The sequence below is a fragment of the Hypanus sabinus genome, chromosome 1 (assembly GCF_030144855.1).
Source record: "Hypanus sabinus isolate sHypSab1 chromosome 1, sHypSab1.hap1, whole genome shotgun sequence".
Classification (NCBI taxonomy): Eukaryota; Metazoa; Chordata; class Chondrichthyes; order Myliobatiformes; family Dasyatidae; genus Hypanus; species Hypanus sabinus.
In genome coordinates, this window is record NC_082706.1 from 173,992,777 (window position 1) to 174,017,573 (window position 24,797).

Consider the following 24,797-nt stretch of genomic DNA (forward strand, 5'->3'; position numbering starts at 1 on the left):
TCATAATTAACTTTTAGTCATTCTCTTTGAAACAGCCCTGCTAACGTGCAAGCCATGGGCATTCTGTAGCTTCTGCTCTTTAAGGACTTCCGGAGGAACAGTCTGAGAATCACACTTTGAGAGATCCTGGAAGCTTTGGATTTTCTTGTAGCTTTTCTGCTACCATTATTTTTGAAAGATGGAAATAGCAATGAGTAAAGCAGTAGTCAATAATTCTTGTGACGTTGAAACTGACATCCCTGAAGCCTTTTGCTTGGCTGATTAAAATGTAACAGTTGTTTGTGCCCTGATTGACACTGGCCAAGTGGTCTTGTGGTTTTCTCTCTGTGGAAACTAATCGTGGCAAGAGCCTCTAATCTGGAGGAGGATTGTTTTGGAGTTTGTGGGATTTCTCTTTCCTTGCCAATCATTCTTTTCCTGAGGCTTGTTGTTTCTGATAACAGTTTAACTTGCCCAGGAGGATTTGTTTGCTGCCTTGTAGGACCTGGGCCAGAATTTTCTCAAGATTGAAATAGGGATACTCTTCAAAATTACAAAGGAGAGTTCCTGCAATAGTACTAAGGTGGGAGCACATGTCCAGGTGATTGTAGCTGGCTAATTCTACAAAGAATGACAAGGTCATATGATATTTGCTGATCCCAAAGTGAGATGTGGTGGCAAGGTGGAGATGTGTCTCTACAAAAGAAAGTGTAAGGCGCTCCTTCCCTCTGCGAGCCTGCAGATCACTCACAGGCAAGGTGTAGCCCCCTGATCAGGGCCCTGTGAAGCCACAGGAGCAGGTGATAGATGGTCATATCAACAGCTAGTGAGTATCACAAGTCCTGGTTGTGCGATCGCTGATACCACGGAGGCAATCTGAAGAGTATTAATAATAGCTGTCTTGTAAAAACTCTTCCTAGAAGGCAATGGCAAACTACTTCTGTAGAAAAGTTTTCCAAGAACAATCATGAAAAGACCAGGATTGCCTACGTTATATGATATGGCATGTAACAAACAAACATAAGAAGTGAGATGCTAACGTGTTGGGCTAACTCATTCTTGACAGCAGAACCCATCACATGGAGATGGCATTCCTCCTCTGGTTTGCTCTTCCAGAAGGTATATATACTCTTTTAGAGCTGGTTGTCTCCAGTCTGTCATGTTTCAAGGCAATGGTGCCACTACTGGAATTCCTGAATTTGTGGGCTTTATTAGTCAGTATCAACTCTTTCTCTGATGGGGCAAGATTACTTCAAAGCAAAAGATTATAATACCACAGAAACACTTAACCCATAAGAGACTAAGAGCAGAATTACGCCATATGGCCCATCATATCTGCTGTGCCATTCAATCACGGCTGATTTATTATTCCCCTTGAACATCATTCTCCTGTCTTCTTCCCATAACCTTTGAAGCATTTACAAATTAAGAACCTATCGACTTGAACTTTAAATACTGTAGTTTCTGGTTAATTAGGCCATCGATTATTTTGGACAGGAGACTGTTGATGAATAGCTTCTTAACTAGTGTCAGTCATGTGCACTCGTGTGATCATTAGGCATTACACCATGCTTAGAGTGAACAGTTTTAAGATAACATCAGTTGTATGTACTTATTTTATGTTATCCATTTGGGCTGACATACACCGATTAGAAAAACCAACGATATTTGATAACTTCATTTTTTTATTTTTTACTTTAAAATCTTTCCGAACCTTGTAACTAATCTGAGATTCATTTTCTTGCCGGTGTTCACAGTAAATACAAAGTAACAATGGAATCAATGAAAAATTGCACACAACTAGATGGATAAACAAGAAATGTACAAAAGGCCACAAGCTGCGCAAATACAAAAAGAGGACAAAAGAAACAAAATAATTATAATTAGGCAATAAGTAGTTAGATGAAAAGTCCTTGAAAGTGAGCCCATAGGTTGTGGGAATAGTTCAGGGTTGGGATGAGTGAAGTGATCCCTTCTGGTTCAAGGTAATACCTGTTCCTGATCCTGGTGTTGTGGGACTTGAGGCTCCTAGACCACTTTCCTGATGGCAGCAATGAGAAAAGAGCATGGCCTGGATGATGGGATTCTTAATGATGGACAGCACCCCATGTAGATGTGTTCAATGATGATGGACTGGGCTGCGTTCACTATTTTTTGTAGGATTTTCTGTTCAAGGGCATTGGAATTTCCGTAACAGGCCACAATACAACCAGTCAGTATGCACTCCCAATGTGCATCTATAGATGTTTGTCAAGGTTTGTTTTGATGAAATGCTGAATCTTTTCAATCTCCTGAGAAAGTAGAGACACTGCCATACCATCTTGGTAAGGGCAGTTACGTGCTGAACCCAGGGCAGATCCTCTGAAATGATGCCAAGGAATTTAAAGTTGCTGATCTTCTCCACCACTGAACCCTGATGAGGACTGGCTCATGGGCCTCCAGTTTGTTCCATCTGTTGTCAATAATTAGCTCTTTGGTTTTGTTGATAGTGAGTGAGAATTTTTTTGTTACGGCACCATTCAGCCAGATTTTTAATCTCACTCCTGTATGCCAATTCATCACCACCTTTGATTTGGCCAATGACAGTGGTGTCATCACAAACTTAAATATGGGATTGCAGCTGTGCTTTGCCTCTCAGTCATTAGTATGAAGTGAGTAGAACAAGGGTCTAAGCACACAGCCTTGTGGTGCTGATGGTGATTGTGGCAGAAATGTCAATCCAAACTGACTGGGGTCTGCATGTGAGGAAATCGAGGATCCAGTGGCACAAGGTGGTATTGAGGCCTAGGTCTTGGAGTTTATTGATTAGTTTTGAGGGGATGATAGTCTTGACTGCTGAGCTGTAGTCAATGAAGCATATTCTGATGTGTGCATTTTCACTGTCCAGATGTTCCAGTGAAATGGCATCAACTGTTGACCTGTTGTGACGGTCGGCAAATTGGAGTGGATCCAAGCAGCTCCCCAGGCAGGAATTGATATGTCTCATCACTGATCTCAAAACACCTCTTCACAGTGATTGTCAGTGCTACTGGACTATTGTCATTGAGGCAGGTTACCATGTTTTTCTGGGACACAGGTATAGTTGAAGCCTGCTTGAAGCAGGTAGGCACCACAGACCGTCAAAGCAAGAGGTTAACGATATCAGTAAACACTCCAGCCAGTTGATTGGCACGGGTCTTCAATATTCGGCCGCGTATCTGGTCTGGGGTAGAGGTGTGCCGTGGGTTCATCCTCCTGAGGATGCTTTCACATGGCCTCTGAGACTTAAAGTACAAGGTTGTTGGGGGGGGGGGGGTTGCTGTGCTAGTTTGTGGAGGTGCCTCCATGTTTTGTCAGTGAAAGCAAACATAAAAGGCTTTGAACTCATCTGGAAGTGAGACCTTGTTGTCTCATGTCACTTGGTTTCACTTTGTAGGAGGTGGTAGCACTACAATTATTGAGCATCCTTCTGTGATTCCAGTTTGTTTCAGAGTTCCCACTTCCCATATGAAATGGCTTTCCAGAAGTCATACCTGGACCTCCTGTGTTTTATTTGGTCACCAGACCTGAATGCCACTGATACGGCCCTCAGCAGATAGCAGACCTCTTAATTCATACAGGGCTTCCAGTTGGGGAAGATTCTGTTTGATTTTGTGAGGACACTATTCTCTGACAGCCTTTATAAAGTATGTGACAACTGTGGTATATTCGTTCAGATCCTCTGAGTCTTTAGCCATGGCCCGTCCACTGATTGAGAGCAGTCCCTTACTTCTGGAGCCTTCCTCTTTGGCGTCAGCGAAGTGCTTCAGCATTGCATTCCTGCTTTTATTTTAGTACTCACAATGAATACTAAAATTGCATATGCCCTACTCACTACTGACTCGAGCTGCAAGTTGATCTTTAGGGAATTTTGCTCTCAATCAAGTCCCTTTGGAACTCTGATTTCTGAATTCTTGGAAAATGGTCTATTTATTTATTCCTTCTACAAAAAATATGCAAAGCAATATGCTCTCTTACACTCTATTCTAGCTGCCATTTTGTTAATTCTCCCTATCTACCCAAGTCTCACAGACTCCTGATTCCTTAAAGCTACTTGCATCTCCATCTATTCTTTAATCATCTGCAAGCTTGGCTGCAAAGTAATTTCTGTCATCCAGATCATTATAATGTGAAAAGTAGTAGACCCAATGTTGACCTCTAGGGAACATCACTAGTCACCAACAGCCAACTCAAAAAGGTACTCTTATTCTCACTTTGTCTTCTACCAGTCAGCCAATCCTCGATCCATGCTAGTATCTTTCTTGTAATATTACAAGCTCCTATCTTGTTTAGCAGCCTCATGCTGGCATCTTGTTGAAGGCCTTCTGAAAACTTCAATGCTGGGCTGAGACTCTTCATCAGGTCTTGTGTAGGGACTCAGTCCTGATGAAGGGTCTTGGCCAGAAACGTTGACTGTACTCTTTTCTATTGATGCTGTCTGACCTGCTGAGTTCCTCCAGCATTTTGTGTGTGTTGCTTTGATTTCCAGCATCTGCAGATTTTCTCTTGTTTGAAATGTTCCCAAAGCTGCTTTAACAAACTAAATATATCAACTCTGACCCATTTTGTACCCTCAACTGCTGGAATTAACATTCAGCTTTGTATTTAATGTAATTTTATGTCAAGATGATGAACAAATATGTGAACTGTGAACTTGACCTGAGCTGGAACTGACTAGACCATGAATACTTACTTGCCTTTCTCTGCCGAACCAGACCTGGTTGCAGAAAATAAATATCTGCACCATTGCTATTGATCATGAATCAGGGTTAAAAAAAACTGAATTGTGCTGGGGTTGGTTTTTCAGAATATACCCTTGACTTGAGCTGAATTGGCAACAGTCATGTATATTCAGGTTGGGCTTGGGTTGGATAGTCAGGCTATTGTCTACTAAAATTTGAAATCAAGTTAATTTTTATTTATGAATTACCAGTTTTTTTATTTTGTTGGTTTTTATGTTCTTGTTGCATCCTCAAGTGGGATAAGTTTTTCCAATTTGTATGTGAATTAAGAACTTCAGTGTTTAAAGAAAGCCTGCTTAAATTGAAGTGGAAAAATTCCCCACCTACTCAAAAGGTTTGGGGAAAACTAAGTCTTAATGCTAATTGGTCTTGTTTCAAAATGCATAAGACTGAAGATTACTGTAAAACTTTGCATACTCCTGTTTTTAAATGATGAGATAAAATCTGACTTTTCTTTTCAAATAATTAGTTCAGTTTGAAAAACAAATTGATCCAATTCCATTGGATTTTAAGTAGTGCTTCATGCAAAGAAAAATAACCTGACAAACACAGGAGTTGCCACATATGTAAGCTAAATAACTTAATAGTATAATGCTATAACATGATTAAAAGTCTACAATCTCTAAATAATTTTGCAAATATAAAAACGGGTTTAGTTCTGCCAGTGTACAGAGCTGCTCTGGAACTACAATCGTTGCTGTGGTGAGTAAATGTTGAATAGTATTATAAAGATGTATTGCAAGCTATCTAAATGCAATACATTTTGTAAAATCATTCAAAACTTTTGAATATGTTGTGAGAGGCATTGGAATATACAGTACAGTGCAAAAGTCTTAGGTGCATATATAGTTAGGGTGCTAAAGACTTTTGCACATTGTGGTAATAGTATGTACTGCACTGTACAGCCGCAACAAAAACGAACACATTTCATGACATGAGTGATAAACCTGATTCTGATATGGGTCTCCATTGTGTACTGAGAAGGAAGGGGGTGCAGGGAGAGAGGAAATCATGATTGAGAAAAGGGGAAATGAGAGGGGAAGGAGTGGAAAGCACCAGAGAGACATTCTATAATGATCAATAAACTAATGCTCCTGCCTAGTGTTTCAGGGATGAGTGTGTCTGTGCCCATGCCATGCCCTGCTCCTGACACTCCTCTGCCACCTGTCAGGGTGCCACCATCCCAGGGTTCTCCACCTTCGCCATTCCCTACCCCTTTGCTTCTGCATAGTACTGTAGTTTCTAACATGTTCAAGCAAAAAAGCAGAATAATGTTATCCTCTAACACAAGAAATTCTGCTGATGCTGGAAATCCAGCGTAACACATACAAAATGCTGTAGGAGCTCCACAGTACCAATGGAAACAAAAACAGTTGATGTTTTGGGTCAAAATCCTTCATCATTTAACCTTTCCATCTTTACTGTCTTGTTTATAACCTTACCATGCAAACTGTGCTTGTTTAGACATTGAACTTTTAATTATTACAGGTTATCAATTACAGATCAGTTTTTAACATCTGTTCTTTGCCAATCACTTAATTAAAATGTAATTTTGATTACATTGATCAAACATGTTTACACAATTTCTAGCAAGTGCAGTCTAATGTTATGTCACCGCACTCACCTGGATCCACCCACATCACCTGAGTGGGGACCTGAAGAAAGGTCTTAGCCCAAAGCATCGACTGTTTATTTGTTTCCATACATGCAGCCAAACCTGCCGAGTTCCTCCAGCATTTTGTGTGTGTTGTTTTGGATTTGGTGCATCTGCAGACTTCCCTGTGTTTACAGCCAATCACCTGTCAGCCCTTGCTCTACCTCTTCTTCCCGTCACTTTCTCCCTTTCTTTCTAGTCATGAAGCATCTTGCCTTTAAAAGTCAACTGTTCATTTCCCTCCATAGATCCTGCCTGACCTTCTGACTTCCTCCAGATTTTAAGCATCTACAGTCTCGTGTGTCTTATCATTTTAATTATATCTTGAGAAAAGTTAGTCCTCATATTGCTGGACTGTAACTCCAATCTTTTTAACCAGCCAAGGATTAAACTGAATTGCTTAAATTTCTAGATTCCTCTATTGCTTGAAATAATTTTGTTTTTTGGGATGTGGATCACTTTAGCAATATTCATTTTCATTATTTATCTGCGTCTGGTTTGAGGGGATATTATTTAGCCTTTCCCTTAAGTTGCAGACTTGCTTCCACAGTGTTGGTGAGTGAGAACTACAAGATTGATCAAAAATGATACAATTGATGTGCCACTTGAACCCTAATTCTGAGTGGGTGAATGGAAAAGGGGCTTGTTTTGCTGTTTTGTTGTGTTGATTGTGTTGCTGAGCATGATAGGCATGCTATGTTAGTGCTGGAATGTGTGGTAACACTTGCGCATTGCCCCCACATCCTTGGGTTATGTTGGTTAATGCAAATGACGCATTTCACTGTATGTTTTGATGTACATGTGATAAGTGAATTTGAATATGAATCTAAAATTAATGAATTCTTCCTTTTCTGCAGCAGTGATGATTTTTTTTTCAATCTTTCCCTTCTCACTGCCTTTAGACTCTGCCTTGCAGCACCTATTCCACCACTTACAGGTGCACCCTTACTGTATGGTTGCAGTGGTCCAGTCACACCAATATTCAGTATTTTGGAGTCTGGTGTTGTACCTTTAGATGGTGAACACTGCACTGTGGCGCTGAGGAAGTTGATACAGTTGTGTATCAAGGCCTATGGCAATCATACGGTGTACCTCCAATTTGAAAACCTTTAGTATTGTACCCAACCAGGTGAATGAGTATTCTATCACACTCCTTACACTCAATAGCAACAGGAACTGTATATGTATTTATTTAACATTACATCCATGACAGAACTAAAGTTTTGTGTATTCAGTTGGGATGAAGGGTGGAAATAGGGGTACTTAATTCTTTGCTGTTTCTCGGACAACTTTTTTCTTGGTTCCCAGAATTGTATGGTTCTGGCACCTTTCAAACCAAGTGTAAGTAAATATATTCAGTTGATTCCACAGTAGATAATTTTATTCATCGCTTCAATGATTTTGAGAGAGCATCAGTAAATTAATTAATCAGAAATTTTGTGTACAAATTCCCTTCCATTGCCTTACCTTGAGAGGATTGGGTCTTGTTTCCACTCCAAGCTTTGCAATCAGAGGCAGAACATCTCCAGCTGTCATTTCTTCACTTGCTCCTGCATAATTAATGTAGTACAACATCCAGCTGAGGAACTGCACTATCTCCCTTGATTCCAGCACTTTTCACTATGGATCAGGGTTCCGTCAGTGCTCTCTAACTCATTCTGCTGCTTTACGACTTCCCTTAGTGCCCTCCTACCTTTAGTTAACATTCTGATCATTTGCCCTGTAATTATGTATGTTACTACACTGAAGCATGGGTAAGGTTCTGCATGAATGGAAGCTTTTGCAAGTACAAGAGCTGTTTAGTTGGAAAGAGGGAGCAGCAGTCCTGGTGCATAGGATGTTGACGGGATCTGTAGTCTTCCTTGACTTACAGCTATTTCCATGTCTGTGATGCAAGTTGCCTGGTGCTAAGATGCAGCTAAGTATATCTGGGCATCCATGGTGTATCAGACCTCTGATTTGGTGGGGAGGATCCAGTGGTACAGAGGGAGAAACTAAGAATTGTTAAGAATGCTCATTCATTTGTTAGTAATACATGGGAAATAGCATGCTAAAATTGTGAACTATGGGGGAAATTTGATTTTTTAATGAAATATTTATATTGTTATTGCTATATTGTTTTCTCACAGAAAATTGGCTTATTATTTTCACATGTACAAAGGTACACGGGTAAAACTGCTTTGCATGACATCCATATAAATCTTTCATTACAACAAGGCATTGAGGTACTACAATGGAAAAGCAAAAATCAGGATGCAGAACAGTGTTACAGTTGCAGAGAAAGAGCAGTGCAGGCAGACGATAAAGAGCAAGGTGATGAGATAGATTGTAAAGTCAAGTCCATCTTATCATACTTGATGACCATTCTTTATTTTTTAACAGCTGGATTAGAAGCTGTCCCTGAGCTTGGTGGTATCTTTTTTAAAGATTTTTCATTATAGGTAGCGAAATGTGTAGACAGGTTGTGGAGGAGAGAGGTTGGTTTCCATGATGCACTGAGCTGTGTCCTTTGCAATTTCTTGCATTACAGGAAGTGCAGCTGCCATACTGAGCCATGTTCATCCTGATAGGATGCGACCTATCCTGTATCAAAAAAATTGGCTAAGGTCAAAGGGGATATGCCAAATTTCTTTAGCTTGAGGAAGTCAACTGCTAAAAATGTACCTTTTGAATGTCTAAAATTGTTATCCCAAAGGTTGGACTGATAATGATGTGGGAAACACTTAAGTCATTTAATAGTTCAGTCTGTTCCTTGAAGTGTACTCTGTTTTGGAAAGTTCTTTAAGAAAATGATGTCTTTATATTGAATATATGTGCCTTCATACATGTACCTTCAGACATGGCATCAAAGATTATGTAGGCCAGGACGTGGGGCTGAGGACGGGAAAAAAGATCAGCTATGATTGAATGGTGGAGTAGACTCGATGGGGCAAATAGCATAATTCTGCTCCTATGTCTTAAGGAAATATTTCTGCAGAATGATGGCAGAAGAGCATTGATATACCAAATATTCCTCAATTGCTTGTGCAGTAACTGGATGGGATTTGGGAGGCACAGAAACATTCTCAACTAAGTTGTATTGTGGCACTGTTGCAGTGTTAGTTGATGCTGGACAACATTTGGGAGAGGAATTCAAAATTAAAGTTTGTGTCAACTGTTAGTGTTGACTTAAAGAAAAGTACTAATTTCAGAAAGTGTCCTAGCAGGGTGTGATTGAAAATACATTATCTAACTTTCAAGACTTGTAATATGGATGAAAGCAATCTATTTGTGCATTTTATTTTGATTAGTAACAAATTCTGATCTCGTTTGACTTTTGTTACAAAGCTGATACTCCACTGAAAATGTGCATAATTTGTAATGCAGGACCACCCATAGTGACACTCTTTGCTAATTATCTATTATATCTCTTTTTAAAAGTAGTTTAAAACTTGCTTCCTCCTATTTGCTCAGTGCAGTCTTGAAACTCTAAATCGAGTGTGGGTTGGAAAGAGTGATCACCTTGCTTATAGAATACAAGGTTTTGGCAAGGGATCAAACAGTTGGCCATTCTTTTTGATTTAAGCAAATTTTGGGAAACGTGTAATGTCTTTAAACACCTTTCGCACTGATTTGTTAAAAGAAACCGCAAAATGCTGCTGCGCAGGTGTTGCAAATGTTGATGGCTAATTGAGGGAAGCAGATGGCTTTAGTCAGTGGCATCAAGCCAAAAGAGCAGGTGCTGGTCATGTGACTGCTGGTTACCAGGGTAATCTTATTGCTCTTGGCGTGCAGATGAAAGGAAAGGGGCCCCAGTGTTCAGCTGTAGTATTGTATAATTTGTGGCCGTTAGAGCGGAAATAAATGCTGGAAATGGAGTCTCATGGCAAGAGAAGCTGATGGCACTGTTTAGTAAATACTCAAATAATTGGTGTGGAAATAGGGCTGAAAATTAAGTGAAATGGATTTTTTTTTCAGCTTGGTGTATGGTTTAGCATGCCTTTTTATATCTTTTGGTCATTACATCTCGACTACATATTAATAAGATGAATTTGAGTTCTTTGAACATGGGCATTGTTCCCAGCAGCTAATTATTTTATAAACACTTTGTCTAAGAGGATTCAGCCTATTCTAGGACAGTTGTATAGACTGGTGGATCCCAGTTTGCACACCAGCGATGTTTAACAATCACTACTATTTTACTATTGACAACATTAGGCGGTTAACAATAAAGCATGATTAATCAGTTTTTGGGATTCCACTTTATTAAAGTTAATTTAGTCTGTGTGCTAGGGCATACCTGGGAGCTACATTTACAGTTTACACAAAGTGCAGCTGCCAGGATATAGACAATAAAATGTTCATATCTGGAATTGCACATTTGCTTGCTTCATTTGTAATTACATCCAGTTATAATAGCTGAGTTTGGTAATGTGGCCTGCACATAATAACTTAGCCTGCCATATAGACTAGTTTGCTTTTGGTTTCATGGTACTTCTCTAAATCATTTAAGCAGAAGAATCGATGTGTTCACATGGACCAGTGAACCCAGAATTTGTTGGCTGTTATTTGTGGCTTGAATAGTAAGGCTGCAACCTATTGAACGACTCAAGGGATATGGGGTTCATGCTAGAAAGTGTTGCTAAAGTTCAAATATCTGCCTTGAGTTGTAGTAGTAATGCAGGTACAAGGGGCCAATTGGCTTACTTTTGTTCTTAGTTTAACAATTTATTATGTTCATAACTTGCCCTTAACTGATCTCTTGTGGAAAATATTTTCAAGACAAGTTTCAACTGACTTAAATTCACATGAAGACTTAATCTTCCATCTTAAGTTTAATGATGTTCCAGTAGTTTCAACTGGATCAATTTCATTGAGTTTGACAGTGAAATTATAGAAATAGAACAATACAGCACAGGAACAGGCCCTTCGCCCAACAGTGTTGTGTTAAGCTAAATTAATCAAATGGCTAACTGAACTCATCTTGACTGCCTACACAATGGCCATATCCTTCCATTTTCCTCACATTCATGTGTCTAACTAAACATCCCTTAAAGTCCCTAATGTTTCTGCCTCTGCCACCACCCCAGGCATTGCATTCCAAGCACCCACCACTCTGTGTAGAGAAAAAAGACAACTTGCCTCTCACATCTCCTTTGAAATTATCTCTTCCTGCTCCTCCTCCCCATCTTAAATGTGTGCCGTCTTGTATTAGACCCTTGTATTGCAACCCTGGGAAAAAGATGCTGTCTGTCTACTCTTTCTCATAATCTTATAAACAGCTATTTGATCTCCCCTCAGCTTCCGCCGAAGGATTATATATCTTTCAGTCATATTTTAACTACTGCACTGTGACCGTGTTTTTATTTTGAGTTCCTTCATACTAGATTTTCTGTTTTTGCAATGTTTGTTTTTGGGCTAATATGAAAACTGGTTTCTGAAGCAAGGTCTTCAAAAGTAAAGTCAAGGGCGCTTGATATTAATTAGAGCCACTAAATTTCTCTAAAAGAAATGTGATCCATAAATAATTATTATTATTACTAATTGTCTCAACATCTACAGGATTTTTCAAGTCAGAATCAGAACTTTTATCACTGACTAATAACATTAAATGTGTTGTTTTGCAGCTGCAGTGCAAAGACACTAATTTACTATAAATTAAAAAAATAAAGATGCAAAGAAAGGACTAGCAAGGTAGTGTTCATGGACCATTCAGCAATCTGATCGCAAAGGGAAAGATGCTGTTACTGAATCATTGTATGGATCTTCAGGCTCCTGTATAATCTCCACAGTAGTAGTAATGAAATGAGGGTGTTTTCTGGATGGTGAGGATCACTGCTGATGGAAAGCACCACCTTGAAGCACTGTCTCTTGAAGCTGTCTGGTTCATATTTGAATATTACATGAAGAAACAGTTCCTGCATTTGAATATTGAGAAAACTGAAGGAATCCCTTTCATATTGTTTGGAACCTTGTGTTGCAGTTTGACTCTTGGCTAAGCTCCGATACCATATGTTCTCTCTCTCTCGGCCACCTACCACTTTACTGTAACGTTGTCGATTCTGCACTCTTCCATCGGATTGTCACTGACCATGTCTAAGCATGACTTTTCCATTCTTGCTGCTTGATACCCACTTTACATGCATCCACCTATTATTTCCTCAGTATCCTACACTCTAATTTCCCCTACTGTCTGCGCTTTAGTACCTGCCTTGGTTTCCGCTGGCAATAATTCCATTGTAAATGTTCTTGTTTTTGTATTCCTTTATCTTGCTGTGCCTGAAACCCAGCGAAATGCCTTCTGAATTTTGATGTTTTGTGAATCTGCTGTTTGTTGTGCCGTTGACAGAGATGTGCCTTTGTTTGCCTGGCTCCTCAGCTGTGTAATTCCTCTCTAAACCTCCACCAGAGTTCACCTGGCCCACAAACACTCATTTACATTAATCACATATTATTCTCCTAGCTTCTCATCAGCTCTCCCCAATCCTATCACTCATCTGCACTCTTGGGATATTTTTTTGATGGACATTTAACTACCAATCTGCATGTCTGTGGGATGTGGGACAAAATCTGAGCACTCAGCAGAAATGGGGACAATGTGTAAACTACGTAGGTCAGGATTGAACCTCAGTCACTGGAGTTGTGATTTCATGGCCTAGAGTTGATTTGAAGGCACCATTCACAATTTACTATGTGGGGCTAAAAGAAATATTTTTCCAAAGGAATCTATTGAGTTGAAGGGAAAATTTGATCAGAATTTAATGCAATCTCCTTCATTATATCTTCCTTGCTTTTGTATTTCATCTCCAACATGCTTTATTACTTTAATAAAATTATTTAATCATTTTAATAGAAATTGCATTTTAGTCAAAATTGGTATGTTGCCATTGTGGCTGAAAGTGGCCTTGACATGAATATTCCAATGTAGAGAATAGCTAAGTGATCTCATTCGGTAAGTTTACAAATTCTGTGTAATTAACCATTCACTTTCCAACCCCTGTCACCCAGCTTCTTTCCTCTTGCCCACCTGGCACCATCTGCCTACCCCCACGTACTTACTCCATGGGGTCTCCTATCCCATCCCTACTGGTTCCATCTGCCCTTTATTCCTCCTTTATTTAGTTCCTCACCACTGTCAGAATTCACAGCCATTTTTTCCCTCCACTTCTTACCTTCTAGCCTCTGTCTTTATCTCCCCTCGCCTTACTCCAGCTGCCTTTTTCCAACTATTGCCTGTCTGTTCTTGCATTATTCCTCTCTTCACCCCTTTATCGTAGCTATCTTTCCATCTATTCTCTGTCCCAATGCTAGTTATTTCTCTGCCTCAGATGCTGCCTGCAGTTTGTTTTTTTTCCCCGTCATTACAATTACTTGTATTTTTTCAGGAAGTGTGTCACTGAAGTAGGGTGGTGCTGCCACCACCTTAAATCACTGCAGTCTTTCAGATGTTGGGTAGGGAGTTTCAGGTATTAGACCCAGTAATGATGGAGCAGCAGTATATTTACAGGTTGGGATCATTTGTGACTTGGGGATCCTTCTGGTGTTCCCTTGTGCGTCATGGTGATGGAAGTTCTCTGTTTCATCTAGGAGACTAGGTAAGTAACTACATTCGAGATGTCAGGAGGTGAGTCACCTGCCCAAGATAACTAGCCTCTGACCCACTTCAGCAATCTCTTACATGCTCTAATTAAGTTCCGCGTCAGTGGTGGTCTTGACAATGTTGATAGTAAGGTAACAGAATTGGTAGTGTCCTAAATGGACATTGGTGTACTCAGAAGTGGAAAATATCAGCCCATGCTCGCAGGTTCTCATTTTTTTTGTATGCAACAATAACTTTTTCTTGAAAAGTTGAATTGAATTAACTTTATTACTTACATCCTTCAAATACATGAGTAAAAATCTTTACGTTACATCTGTCTAAATGTGCAATTTATAGTAATTTATAATAAATATATACAACAGGATAGTCAGTATAACATAGAAATACAGTTGTGTCAGCATGAATTAATTAGTCTGATGGCCTGGTGAAAGAAGCTGTCCTGGAGTTTGTAGATCCTGGCTTTGATGTTGTGGTACTGTTTCCTGAATGGTAGCAGCTGGAACAGTTTGTGGTTGGAGTGATTCAGGTCCCCGATGATCCTCCGGATCTTTTTAAAACACCTATCTTTGTAAATATCCTGAATAGTAGGAAGTTTGTATATATAGTGATGCGCTGGGCTGTCTGCAAAGTCCTGCGATTGAGAGAAGTACAGTTGCCGTAACAGGCAATGATGCAGCCAGTCATGATGTCTTTATTGTGGCAGCCCCTACCAAAACTTTTTTATCCATCTGGGGTGAAAGAGGTGCTGTCATGCCTTTTTCACCACACGGCCAGTATGTATAGACCACGTGAGATCCTCGGTGATGTGGATGCCGAGGAACTTAAAGCTGTTTACTCTCTCAATCTCAGATCCATTGATGTCAATAGGGGCTAGCCTGTCTCCATTCAATAGGGGCTAGCCTGTCTCCATTACTCTTGTAGTCCTTTGTTCTTGCAACATTGAGGGAGAAGTTGTTTTCTTGACACTACTGTGTCAGTTGCAAATAGATTTCAATATGGTCAAGACATCAGAACATTCCTCATTCCATCCATCAGAACAGCAGGAAGGTCACAGGCCACTACACTGAGCAACTTATTTAGCGATATTCAGAGGTCAGGATGATTAATTACAACTACAATTTCACCCATTGGACTATCTTTCCCCTTGATGTACATTGACCAGTGCCAGACTTGGTCAGATGCTGTTACTATTTTTGGGACATTGAGGTAGCTGTACATTTTTGTACATTTGTGAATATTTATAAAATGAGGCTGAATAGTCCAAATATTGACAGATCCAACTAAAATTTTTAATAGTAAACTCAACGTGAAAATCCAAGAATATAGGGGCTCTCTAGGTTACATATGACCAGACTTGTGGAAAACTGACTTTATGCAAATTTTCTCTTGCATTTTGAAGCAATTTTTTAGATAGTAATATTAATATGTTTTGTGGATACAGAAATAGAGCCATACAATTTAGGTTCCAATGGAAAACTGCAAACAAAGTGGCTTGCAAATAGTTATAGCAAACAAAATTCTTGAATGACTTGGGGACTCTCCCTGTAATAACTTACACTTTACCTCAGGATTTTGGTTCCTCAGTCCATGTTTAGAACAAGGCTTTTATATTGCTTGGATCTGAATGGTACCGGAAGGTAACCAACCTGACACAATGATTTAAAGTAAAATCCTTTCTGAGATGATTGCTGGCCCTGGATTTGGAGCTAGATAATGTGAAGAGATTTAAAGAGAAAAATATTTCCCTCCATTCTGTTTTTCAGCATGTTGCCCTTTGGAAACTTCGGTAAAATTCCAATAGTCCACAATACTACTATTCAGAAAATCTTTTGGCATCTGCCTCACCCACTCTGTTTAATGTGCTCCATTTAAATTCACTGGGATCTCCAGATAAAACCTAACATTACAGAAAAGCTGTCAGTCCAAGATACTAGATTATTGTTGTACTTCCATATTTTTCCTGATGTTTCAAGGCTTGAATTGATGGTTAGCTATTTAAATTCATCTGCTAAAACCATCCATAATCTTGTTTCTTCTCTACATGAGTAAATAAACATGTTACCCAGCTGGCCTCTATCATTCTACTCTGTAAATATGATGTCACCCAGAGCTGCTGACTTATTCAAAATTAGCTTTGTTGACCCATTATCCCTGTGTAATGTTCTTGATCAAGGCTTGGTTCCTGGTAAAGCTTCAATTGAACACATCCTTGTTTTTGTGTGTGTTGCTCTTGTTTTATGGTCTTGCCCCCTTACTATTTCTGTAATTTTCCCCAGCCCTTTCATCTTCAAGGTAAATTTTAAAACTCCACTAATGGTAGCTCCCACTTCCTACGCATCTCCATGCTTAAAAAAAATCCCTTGCTATCTCTGTCTCCTTTTGTGCGCAATCATTTAAAATCTACCTCTTTGGCCAAGCTTTTTGTGAACTGTCTTAAAGTGTTTGTACTTGTCTTGACACCGGTTTTATTCGGGGAAAAAATATTTCTGCTCTTTACAGCTGTTTTATAAATGGAAATTCTTTTAAGGTTGGCTGAAATTGGGTGAAATCAACTTGAGAGCCCAGAATTATTTGTATTAAAAATTAGTTTACAGATGAGAGCATAAATTATATAAACTGTTTTTGCATTCTATTAAATAAATTCTCATTGATTTAAATACTTCCAGGCTGTTCTGTTCGGTGTTCATTTCTCCACAAGAAAATTCAACTACAATTAGGTTATTCATCCATCCAAGATTTTTATTCAAGGGCCAGTTATCACATTGATGTGTCCGATATTGTTTTACACTAGTGAAAAGCCCCAACCCTCCTTGACTGGTGGGAACCAAGCAATGGTAATGTTTTGAATATCAAAGCTAATTGATTTCTTTTACGGGAGATGATTATTTTCCATTTTATGTCTGTTATTCAGGTTTTTGTTTGCGTGTTGTGAAACTTCATTACACATTTGTGAAGTTACTGAGTTTGGGGATTTGATTAGTTTATTAAAAAGTAAAGAAATCTTCAGTCATATTAACACAAATTAATGTTTTACAGCAACAAGAAAAATATGCCAGAATCAACTGTTGGAAAGAAAAAAGGAAAACGGAAACATGAATCTTCTCCTGAAAATTCAGATATGGACAAAACGCCACCTCCGTCACCACAGGAAGAGGATGAATTGGGAGTGCAGGTGAATTTGGTCTTAAACTTCCCCATGCATGCTCATAGAATACAAAACTTGAATTTTGTATCCTCCATGGGATGAACATTTTATTAAGATTGGTAAACAGCTTTACATCGCATCAATTTATGTCTGCATATTATTTATCAGGTAAAAGCATTTATCTGCTGGCAGTAATGGGTATAAGTGGAGAACCTCAGTAACTGATATTGGATGCAGTGTTACTTAAATGCTGAAGCTGAAATTTCTTGAAATTTGTGTGCTTGTAGGGTCTATCTTTAAATGCCGAATCATGAGAAGAAGAGGCATGATTACTTCTGGATTTACTAAGTACACAATACTTAAGTTTTCCATTTAAGTTATTTTTTAAACAGGCAAAAATTTTCACAGCCAAATGTAAGCCATGTATCATTCATTTCAGGAAAGCACATTCTTATCCACTACGCTTTCTAAAACTATAATGTTAGGAAGTGTGGGAAATATTGATTTGTTCCAATGAGGCATTGTGACATCTAGAGTTCAACCAATCATTTAACTTCAAAGCTTGAGCATTTATTTTTGAAGGCAGTCTGAAGCCATTTTACTTTAAGATTGAGTATCCAGCTTTGGATGGATGCTTCCATGGTTACCTCAAGTTAAATAACAAAATTTGGCAAATGTAACAAACTTGGACCAAATTCTTTTAGCCAAGAAGCCTTTCTTCCATATACCTGTTTGTTTATAGATTTTTCTTAATCTATGAAATTTTGGAAGCAAAATAACCAGTTAATTAGGAGCTATCTGCATCTTTTAGGTCTTGGCTTTCTAATCCATTTTTCTTGTGGTATTGGAATCCAGGTAACATGGACAAGGACAGATTTCTTTGTATGTTATTGTTTTTGGATTTTTATGCTGGCTGAACAGCTGAAAATTTTACTAGTTTTCCTCTTATTTTCCAAATCTGTTTATCACACTTATTTCATCCCTTCCTATTTTATAACATGGGCTCTAGTTAAAGTCAGTTTTTCATTCATTCTAAAACCATTTTTTGCTCTGTCATAATGTTTAGTATAAAGATAAGTCTCCCTTTTCATCCACTTTTCCAATACTCGTCTTTCTAGTTCCAGCAGCTTTTGCATTCAAGCCCTAACCTCATCTTTCAGTTTATGTTCTTGGTCCTATTTTCTCTTGTCTTCTGCACAAACAGAGAAAACTGCCCACCAAGTCATGCTAATTATGACTTTTCACTAACAGGGAAAGTGCTTCTTCAGGAAAACCTCTCATTTTAAAACCTGGTGAGATTTGCTGTTATTTTGTCAGTATTTTCATCCAATCCATAGTTATATTCTTCCATGTGTAGGGATTGTCTAGGCACTCTCGGGGTGATATAATGTAAGCTAACATCTGCTTTTCCTACGTTCGCTTAATGAATTCATTTTACATTCTCCATTATATTACAATACCTTTTCATAATTAAGTTTGTAATAGACTTACTTCCATGCTTCAATACCAAGGTAATCAAACCAAGGACAAACCTCCCTCTAGTTTGTCTTGGGTGCTGTACAGTTTTATTTGGCGTTTTGAAATTAGAGTGGAAAATATTAGAGAACAAATTTTTCTGAACTGGGCAGAAATGCTTAGGAACTAAACTAAGTACTTATGGCACAAATTCATATTACTCAACTTAAATTTGATTTCCACTGTTCAATGTACAGTGGATTCCAGTTTATTGGGCAGCCACTTATTTAGGCCGACTCTTAAAGAACAAAAACTTACCATGAAAGTAGCTGGAATTCTCTTCCCTTATTTGGGACTCTCTACCGCTTAATTGGGACGAGACTGTTGCTGAGCAGTTTTTAATGCATCAGTCCTGTGTGCTTGTGTAGCCATTAGACATTCCACCATGCTTAGAGCCAACATTTTTTAAACAGCATCAAAAAGCAATAATATTTGTTGCTGTTTGTTGCCGAGAACCAAGCAGTAAGACAATTCAGAACTGTTTTTCTCACTGTGGCTTTGAGCGGTTTAAGCAGCTGGGAGTGAAAATGAAATGCTTTCACTACTTCAGGTTAGGAACTATGAAAGATTTGGAGGATGCAATCATGGAAAGCATTGTATGGAGGCAGTTGATTATCTGCACTGCCTATACTGATTTTATTCATTTACAGTGAATCAAAAGAACATGGCAGTATACACTGGATGAATTCCTCTGGTACCTTAGGAACTTATAACAGTTTTATATTTCCGGTCAAGTTGGTGCCAGTGAACAGCGATTCCTCGGGTGATATCTTTCAGATAGCCAACCTCTTCAATTATTTCACTTTTTCTGCATCTTCTGCTTGTTCTTTTTGTCTTGATTGTGTTACGGAAACTACGACGTGCAATTTGGAATTTGGTTGAATGATCTAGTGCTGTGTCCGGAGAAGACCAGATACTTTATTTCAATTTCAAGCATCAAGGAAGATTGAAGCATTGAGGTGAATGCAGAGGTCAACAATTGCTTCTAACAGAGGCCACCGTGGTGATGACAGTCAGCGGCATTTGGACGGCATGACAGGTGCTCTTCATGGAAGGATTGAGTTTGTGTGACAGCTGTTCTCAAATGGAAAGATGCTTTCGATATTCTGAGATTTGTGATTATCGAGCTGTACTTTATTTAGGTCTCCTTCAGTTTTTTGGTGTTTTCCTCCTTGTGGCTATTTGGCAGGTGGGTGATCTGTTAGCTTTTTATATGTGGGGGGGGTTTGCTTGGGGGTTTTGATGCTGTTGCCGTTCATTTCTGTGAGTGAGGGGGTCATGGATTTTATTGCTGCTTTTCCTGCGGGGGAGAAGTTTGGGGATTTGATGCTATTGTTGCCATTTTGTTCTGCAGGGTACAGTGTTGGGGATTTGTCACTGATTTTTTTTTCTGTGTGAGAGGGTGGGGGTTTCAGGTGTTTATAAGTTTTGTTTCTCTCTTTCGTGTGGGGGAAGTTGATGTCTTTCGACAACAACCGTGGTCTTTCTGGATTTCATTGCTCTCTGGAAATGAAGATTAGAGTTGTATTGTACATATGTACTTTGACAATAAAATGAACCTTTGAAGCTTTATAATACTGCAGTAGTATTTGTAGTGTTCTAATTTGTTCTCAATTAAGTGTATGATTTGTTACTCAGTTAAACAGTAATTTGTCTTTTTTATATCTTTTAAACTATTTTCATGAAACTTCAGCTAATTGGGGCAGCTGTTTAATTGGGCCAAACTACTAGTTCTGTGTTCTAACTGGAATTCACTGCATTTGCTTGTCTTGTAAGAAGTGATTGTGAAAGAGCATGTGGTGAATGTTATGATTTCACAGGGCATGAGTATCCTTTCAAATTATCTTAGGTATTTTCTATAGCGCTGTATCTTTATTGAACTATCATATTTGGGTATGAAATGGGTAGCTAGACAAAGTCATGCTCATCCCACACACCATGGATGCTTTATAATTTCAGATTGGTTAAATTAAGTTTGGTATGGAGGAGGATTTCTAAAAGTACAGTTTATTTTATGGACGGAGAAACAGAATGCATCAACATCACCTAATGCCTGTACTGGTATATGACCATAAATTGTATCGGGTGGGAATACGGATGTTGATCATTTTGGCAGATTAAAGCTATATGGAAATGATGTAAAAGAGAAAGAAATGGGTAAGGAATAGATGGGAACTTTTTCAGGGGTTGAAATAAATTAGTGTTTTTCAGTTCTTTGCTTGACTTGAATTGTTATCCCCATAAATACACAGAAGATGGATCCATTCCTCATGGCTGAGTATAAAAACATCATGGTTAACATTGGCATCACAATTCACTGGTCTTGGAAGATTATTGTATATGGGCAGTCCATTGTTTCTTTACCTGACCTTATCCATGTTTCCTTTTAAACGTAGACAAGTTGTTCTTGGCTGCATCTCGTAGCAAGTTTCATGTTGCAGGTACTTGGGTAAAGGGGTTCCTCCAGGTTCTGCACCAAAGTTAATGATGAGTGTTTTGTTCATTTTAAACTTGCTGATAGACATTAAGAGAAGTAACTTTTCAAAACACTCAGATGTGTCGAGGTGTTCCTGAGTGGTGTCATGATATATTTCTGCTGTGTGTAAATAGTTCCACCAAGCATGTAACAAAAAATTCACCCTTTGTAAATTAAGCCCACAATTTTTGACCAAAGACTTAAAATCCTAGGTTACCCATTTGCAATTGGTGCAAGTTTGAAATTGTCAGCGAGCTGTTGCTACTTCCACATCTGAAATTTTTTCATCTGCTATATTTTCCAGAAACGTCGCTCTAGTCGACAAGTGAAAAGAAAACGATATACAGAGGATTTAGAGTTTAAAATATCTGATGATGATGATGCAGGAAAGGATTCTCCATTAAACACTTCACAATCAGAACAGGTATCTATCTTATATCAGTAACCACTAACTGTTTAACTGTAAGTTTTAATAATGTAAATGGTTTTTGTGTGTTTAATTGTGCATTTCAGTTTTCTCTATCTTGGCATGAGTGAACCGATGAGGAAAGAGTTGTCATTTTATGAGTTAAAATCACTTACAGCTTCCAACTTTTATATTCAGTGTCCTGACTTATGAAAGCCAGTATGCCAAAAGCCTTCACTATTGCAATATCATGGTGGCAAAGCGGTTAGCACGACAGTTCTTTTCTGATGTCCTCTGTAGGCAAGCTTGTATGTTTTTCCTGTGTGCGCGTGGGTTTCTTGGTGCTCAGTTTTCTCCCATAGTCCAAAGACCTACAGTTAGTAGGTTAATTGGTCATTATAAATTATCCCAAGATTAGGCTAGGGCTAAATTGATGGGTTGCTGGGTGGTGTGGCTCAAAGGGCTGGTAGGGCCTATTCCACACTGTATCTGAATAAAAACAATAAAATTATCTTTTGACGTACTATAGAATTTTAATCTGACTTTTGCTCTACTCGCTTTTTTAAAAATAAAATAGTATTTGTCACCCCACAAATACGCTATCTCAAAAATTGGCAGCTTGCCAGATCTAACATTATCAGGAAGAGGATTTAAGTACAAGAACATTGAGGATTTGCACACAAGGGCCTTGGTGAGGCTGTGTGTGCAGTATTGTGTACAGCTCTGCTTTCCCTATACAAGACGATGTACTTCAGGGCTGCTGGGTGTTATAAGGGTTAGGGTGCAATTGACTGTTATAATTTGATGTACATTCTGTAAATATTGAATGTAAATATGGTAGTGCCTTTTTAAAAAGGGTCTATATTTGCGGTAGAGAAACAAGAGTTCGGTATCCATGAAACATCTGGATCCTCAATTTCTACATGTATTTAACGAGTTAACAAATTTTTAGATATTTTGGATAGAATTAATGCAGGAAGGAAATGATGAGGTGAAGAATCGTGCATCATCTTCATGTTTTCACCATGCATGATGAGTGGTAAACTCACTTTGAGCTAGTGTTTCTTAAAAGAGTTTAGTTGACTTAAAAATACTACCTGAGAGGGCAGTAAGTCATCCAGGATTTGATCTGAGAAAACTGGACCAAATCGCTGTTGGCTCTCAAACCTTTTTGGTTGAAAGTTTTCTTTTAAAAGGATTAATAATCTGGGACCACCCCCATCAAGTTAATGTTACTTGTATGCTAAAGTTTTGTAAAGATTTTAATACTTTTAATTGTGCCCTTTCAATGACATTCCTTGTCATCAAGTTGTATTTTCTTATCATATAACATATAACAATCACAGCACAGAAACAGGCCATCTCGGCCCTCCTAGTCCGTGCCGAACTCTTAATCTCACCTAGTCCCACCTACCCGCACTCAGCCCATAACTCTCCACTCCTTTCCTGTCCATATACCTATCCAATTTTACCTTAAATGACACAACTGAACTGGCCTCTACTACTTCTACAGGAAGCTCATTCCACACAGCTATCACTCTCGGAGTAAAGAAATACCCCCTTGTGTTTCCCTTAAACTTCTGCCCCCTAACTCTCAAATCATGTCCTCTCGTTTGAATCTCCCCTACTCTCAATGGAAACAGCCTATTCACGTCAACTCTATCTATCCCTCTCAAAATTTTAAATACCTCGATCAAATCCCCCCCCAACCTTCTACGCTTCAATGAATAGAGACCTAACTTGTTCAACCTTTCTCTGTAACTTAAGTGCTGAAACCCAGGTAACATCCTAGTAAATCGTCTCTGCACTCTCTCTAATTTATTGATATCTTTCCTATAATTCGGTGACCAGAACTGTACACAATATTCCAAATTTGGCCTTACCAATGCCTTGTACAATTTTAACATTACATCCCAACTTCTGTACTCAATGCTTTGATTTATAAAGGCCAGCGTTCCAAAAGCCGCCTTCACCACCCTATCTACATGAGACTCCACCTTCAGGGAACTATGCACTGTTATTCCTAAATCTCTCTGTTCCACTGCAATCCTCAATGCCCTACCATTTACCCTGTATGTTCTATTTGGATTATTCCTGCCAAAATGTAGAACCTCACACTTCTCAGCATTAAACTCCATCTGCCAACGTTCAGCCCATTCTTCTAACTGGCATAAATCTCCCTGCAAGCTTTGAAAACCCACCTCATTATCCACAACACCTCCTACCTTAGTATCATTGGCATACTTACTAATCCAATTTACCACCCCATCATCCAGATCATTTATGTATATTACAAACAACATTGGGCCCAAAACAGATCCCTGAGGCACCCCGCTAGTCACTGGCCTCCATCCCGATAAACAATTATCCACCACTACTCTCTGGCATCTCCCATCTAGCCACTGTTGAATCCATTTTATTACTCCAGCATTAATACCTAACGACTGAACCTTCTTAACTAACCTTCCATGTGGAACTTTGTCAAAGGCTTTGCTGAGGTCCATATAGACTACATCCACTGCCTTACCCTCGTCAACATTCCTCATAACTTCTTCAAAAAATTCAATAAGGTTTGTCAAACGTGACCTTCCACGCACAAATCCACGCTGGCTACTCCTAATCAGATCCTGTCTATCCAGATAATTATTAATACTATCTTTAGAATACTTTCCATTAATTTACCCACCACTGATGTCAAACTGACAGGTCTATAATTGCTAGGCTTACTTCTAGAACCCTTTTTAAACCTTTTTTATCCAAAGCTAAATTTTGCATTGAAGAAAGAAATCATCTCTTGCCAGGTTTTGTTGCCACTACAAGAAACCTTCCATTAATCCATGGATTTGCCAGGAATGGGAATAAATGTAGACCTCAGTGAGAATATACAGATCTAAAATTTTGAAATTAATATTGAACTTGGTTGAATGGTGCTTAAATTAATACTTAAAATAAATTATCTTTGAATTATGCATGTAGAATTCAGAGATAAGATCTTTGGATTAGAGAAGAATTGAAATAAAGGCAGGAGAGGGAAGGAAGTGACGACTGCTAATGTGAAGGAAAGGGAGAAGCTCAAAAAAGAATACAGGAAGAAAGGATGTGATGAAGGATATCTTCCATATTCTGTCTCTTCATCACATGGGTGGGTACAAAGGTGAAAGTCAGAGTTGATTATTTCAGGTGAACGCAAGGGTTAGGGTATGTCAGAAATCTGTGGGAACGTGTATGGTTGGCCAACTATATGTGTAAGGATAAATGTGGTCAAGCAGCTCCTATAGCCCTA

At 38.8% G+C, this 24,797-nt stretch overlaps 1 protein-coding gene across 5 annotated transcripts in view; it reads left to right on the forward strand.

Annotated features, from left to right (window-relative positions):
- Positions 1–24,797, forward strand: part of chd7 (chromodomain helicase DNA binding protein 7) — a 225,670-nt gene that overhangs the window by 87,520 nt on the left and 113,353 nt on the right. For all 5 annotated transcript variants that reach the window (XM_059981663.1, XM_059981655.1, XM_059981646.1 and 2 more), the window contains exons 4-5: positions 17,009–17,144; positions 21,413–21,532. In XM_059981663.1, the coding sequence (XP_059837646.1) occupies positions 17,009–17,144; positions 21,413–21,532 (256 nt within the window). The remainder of the gene's footprint in view (positions 1–17,008; positions 17,145–21,412; positions 21,533–24,797) is intronic.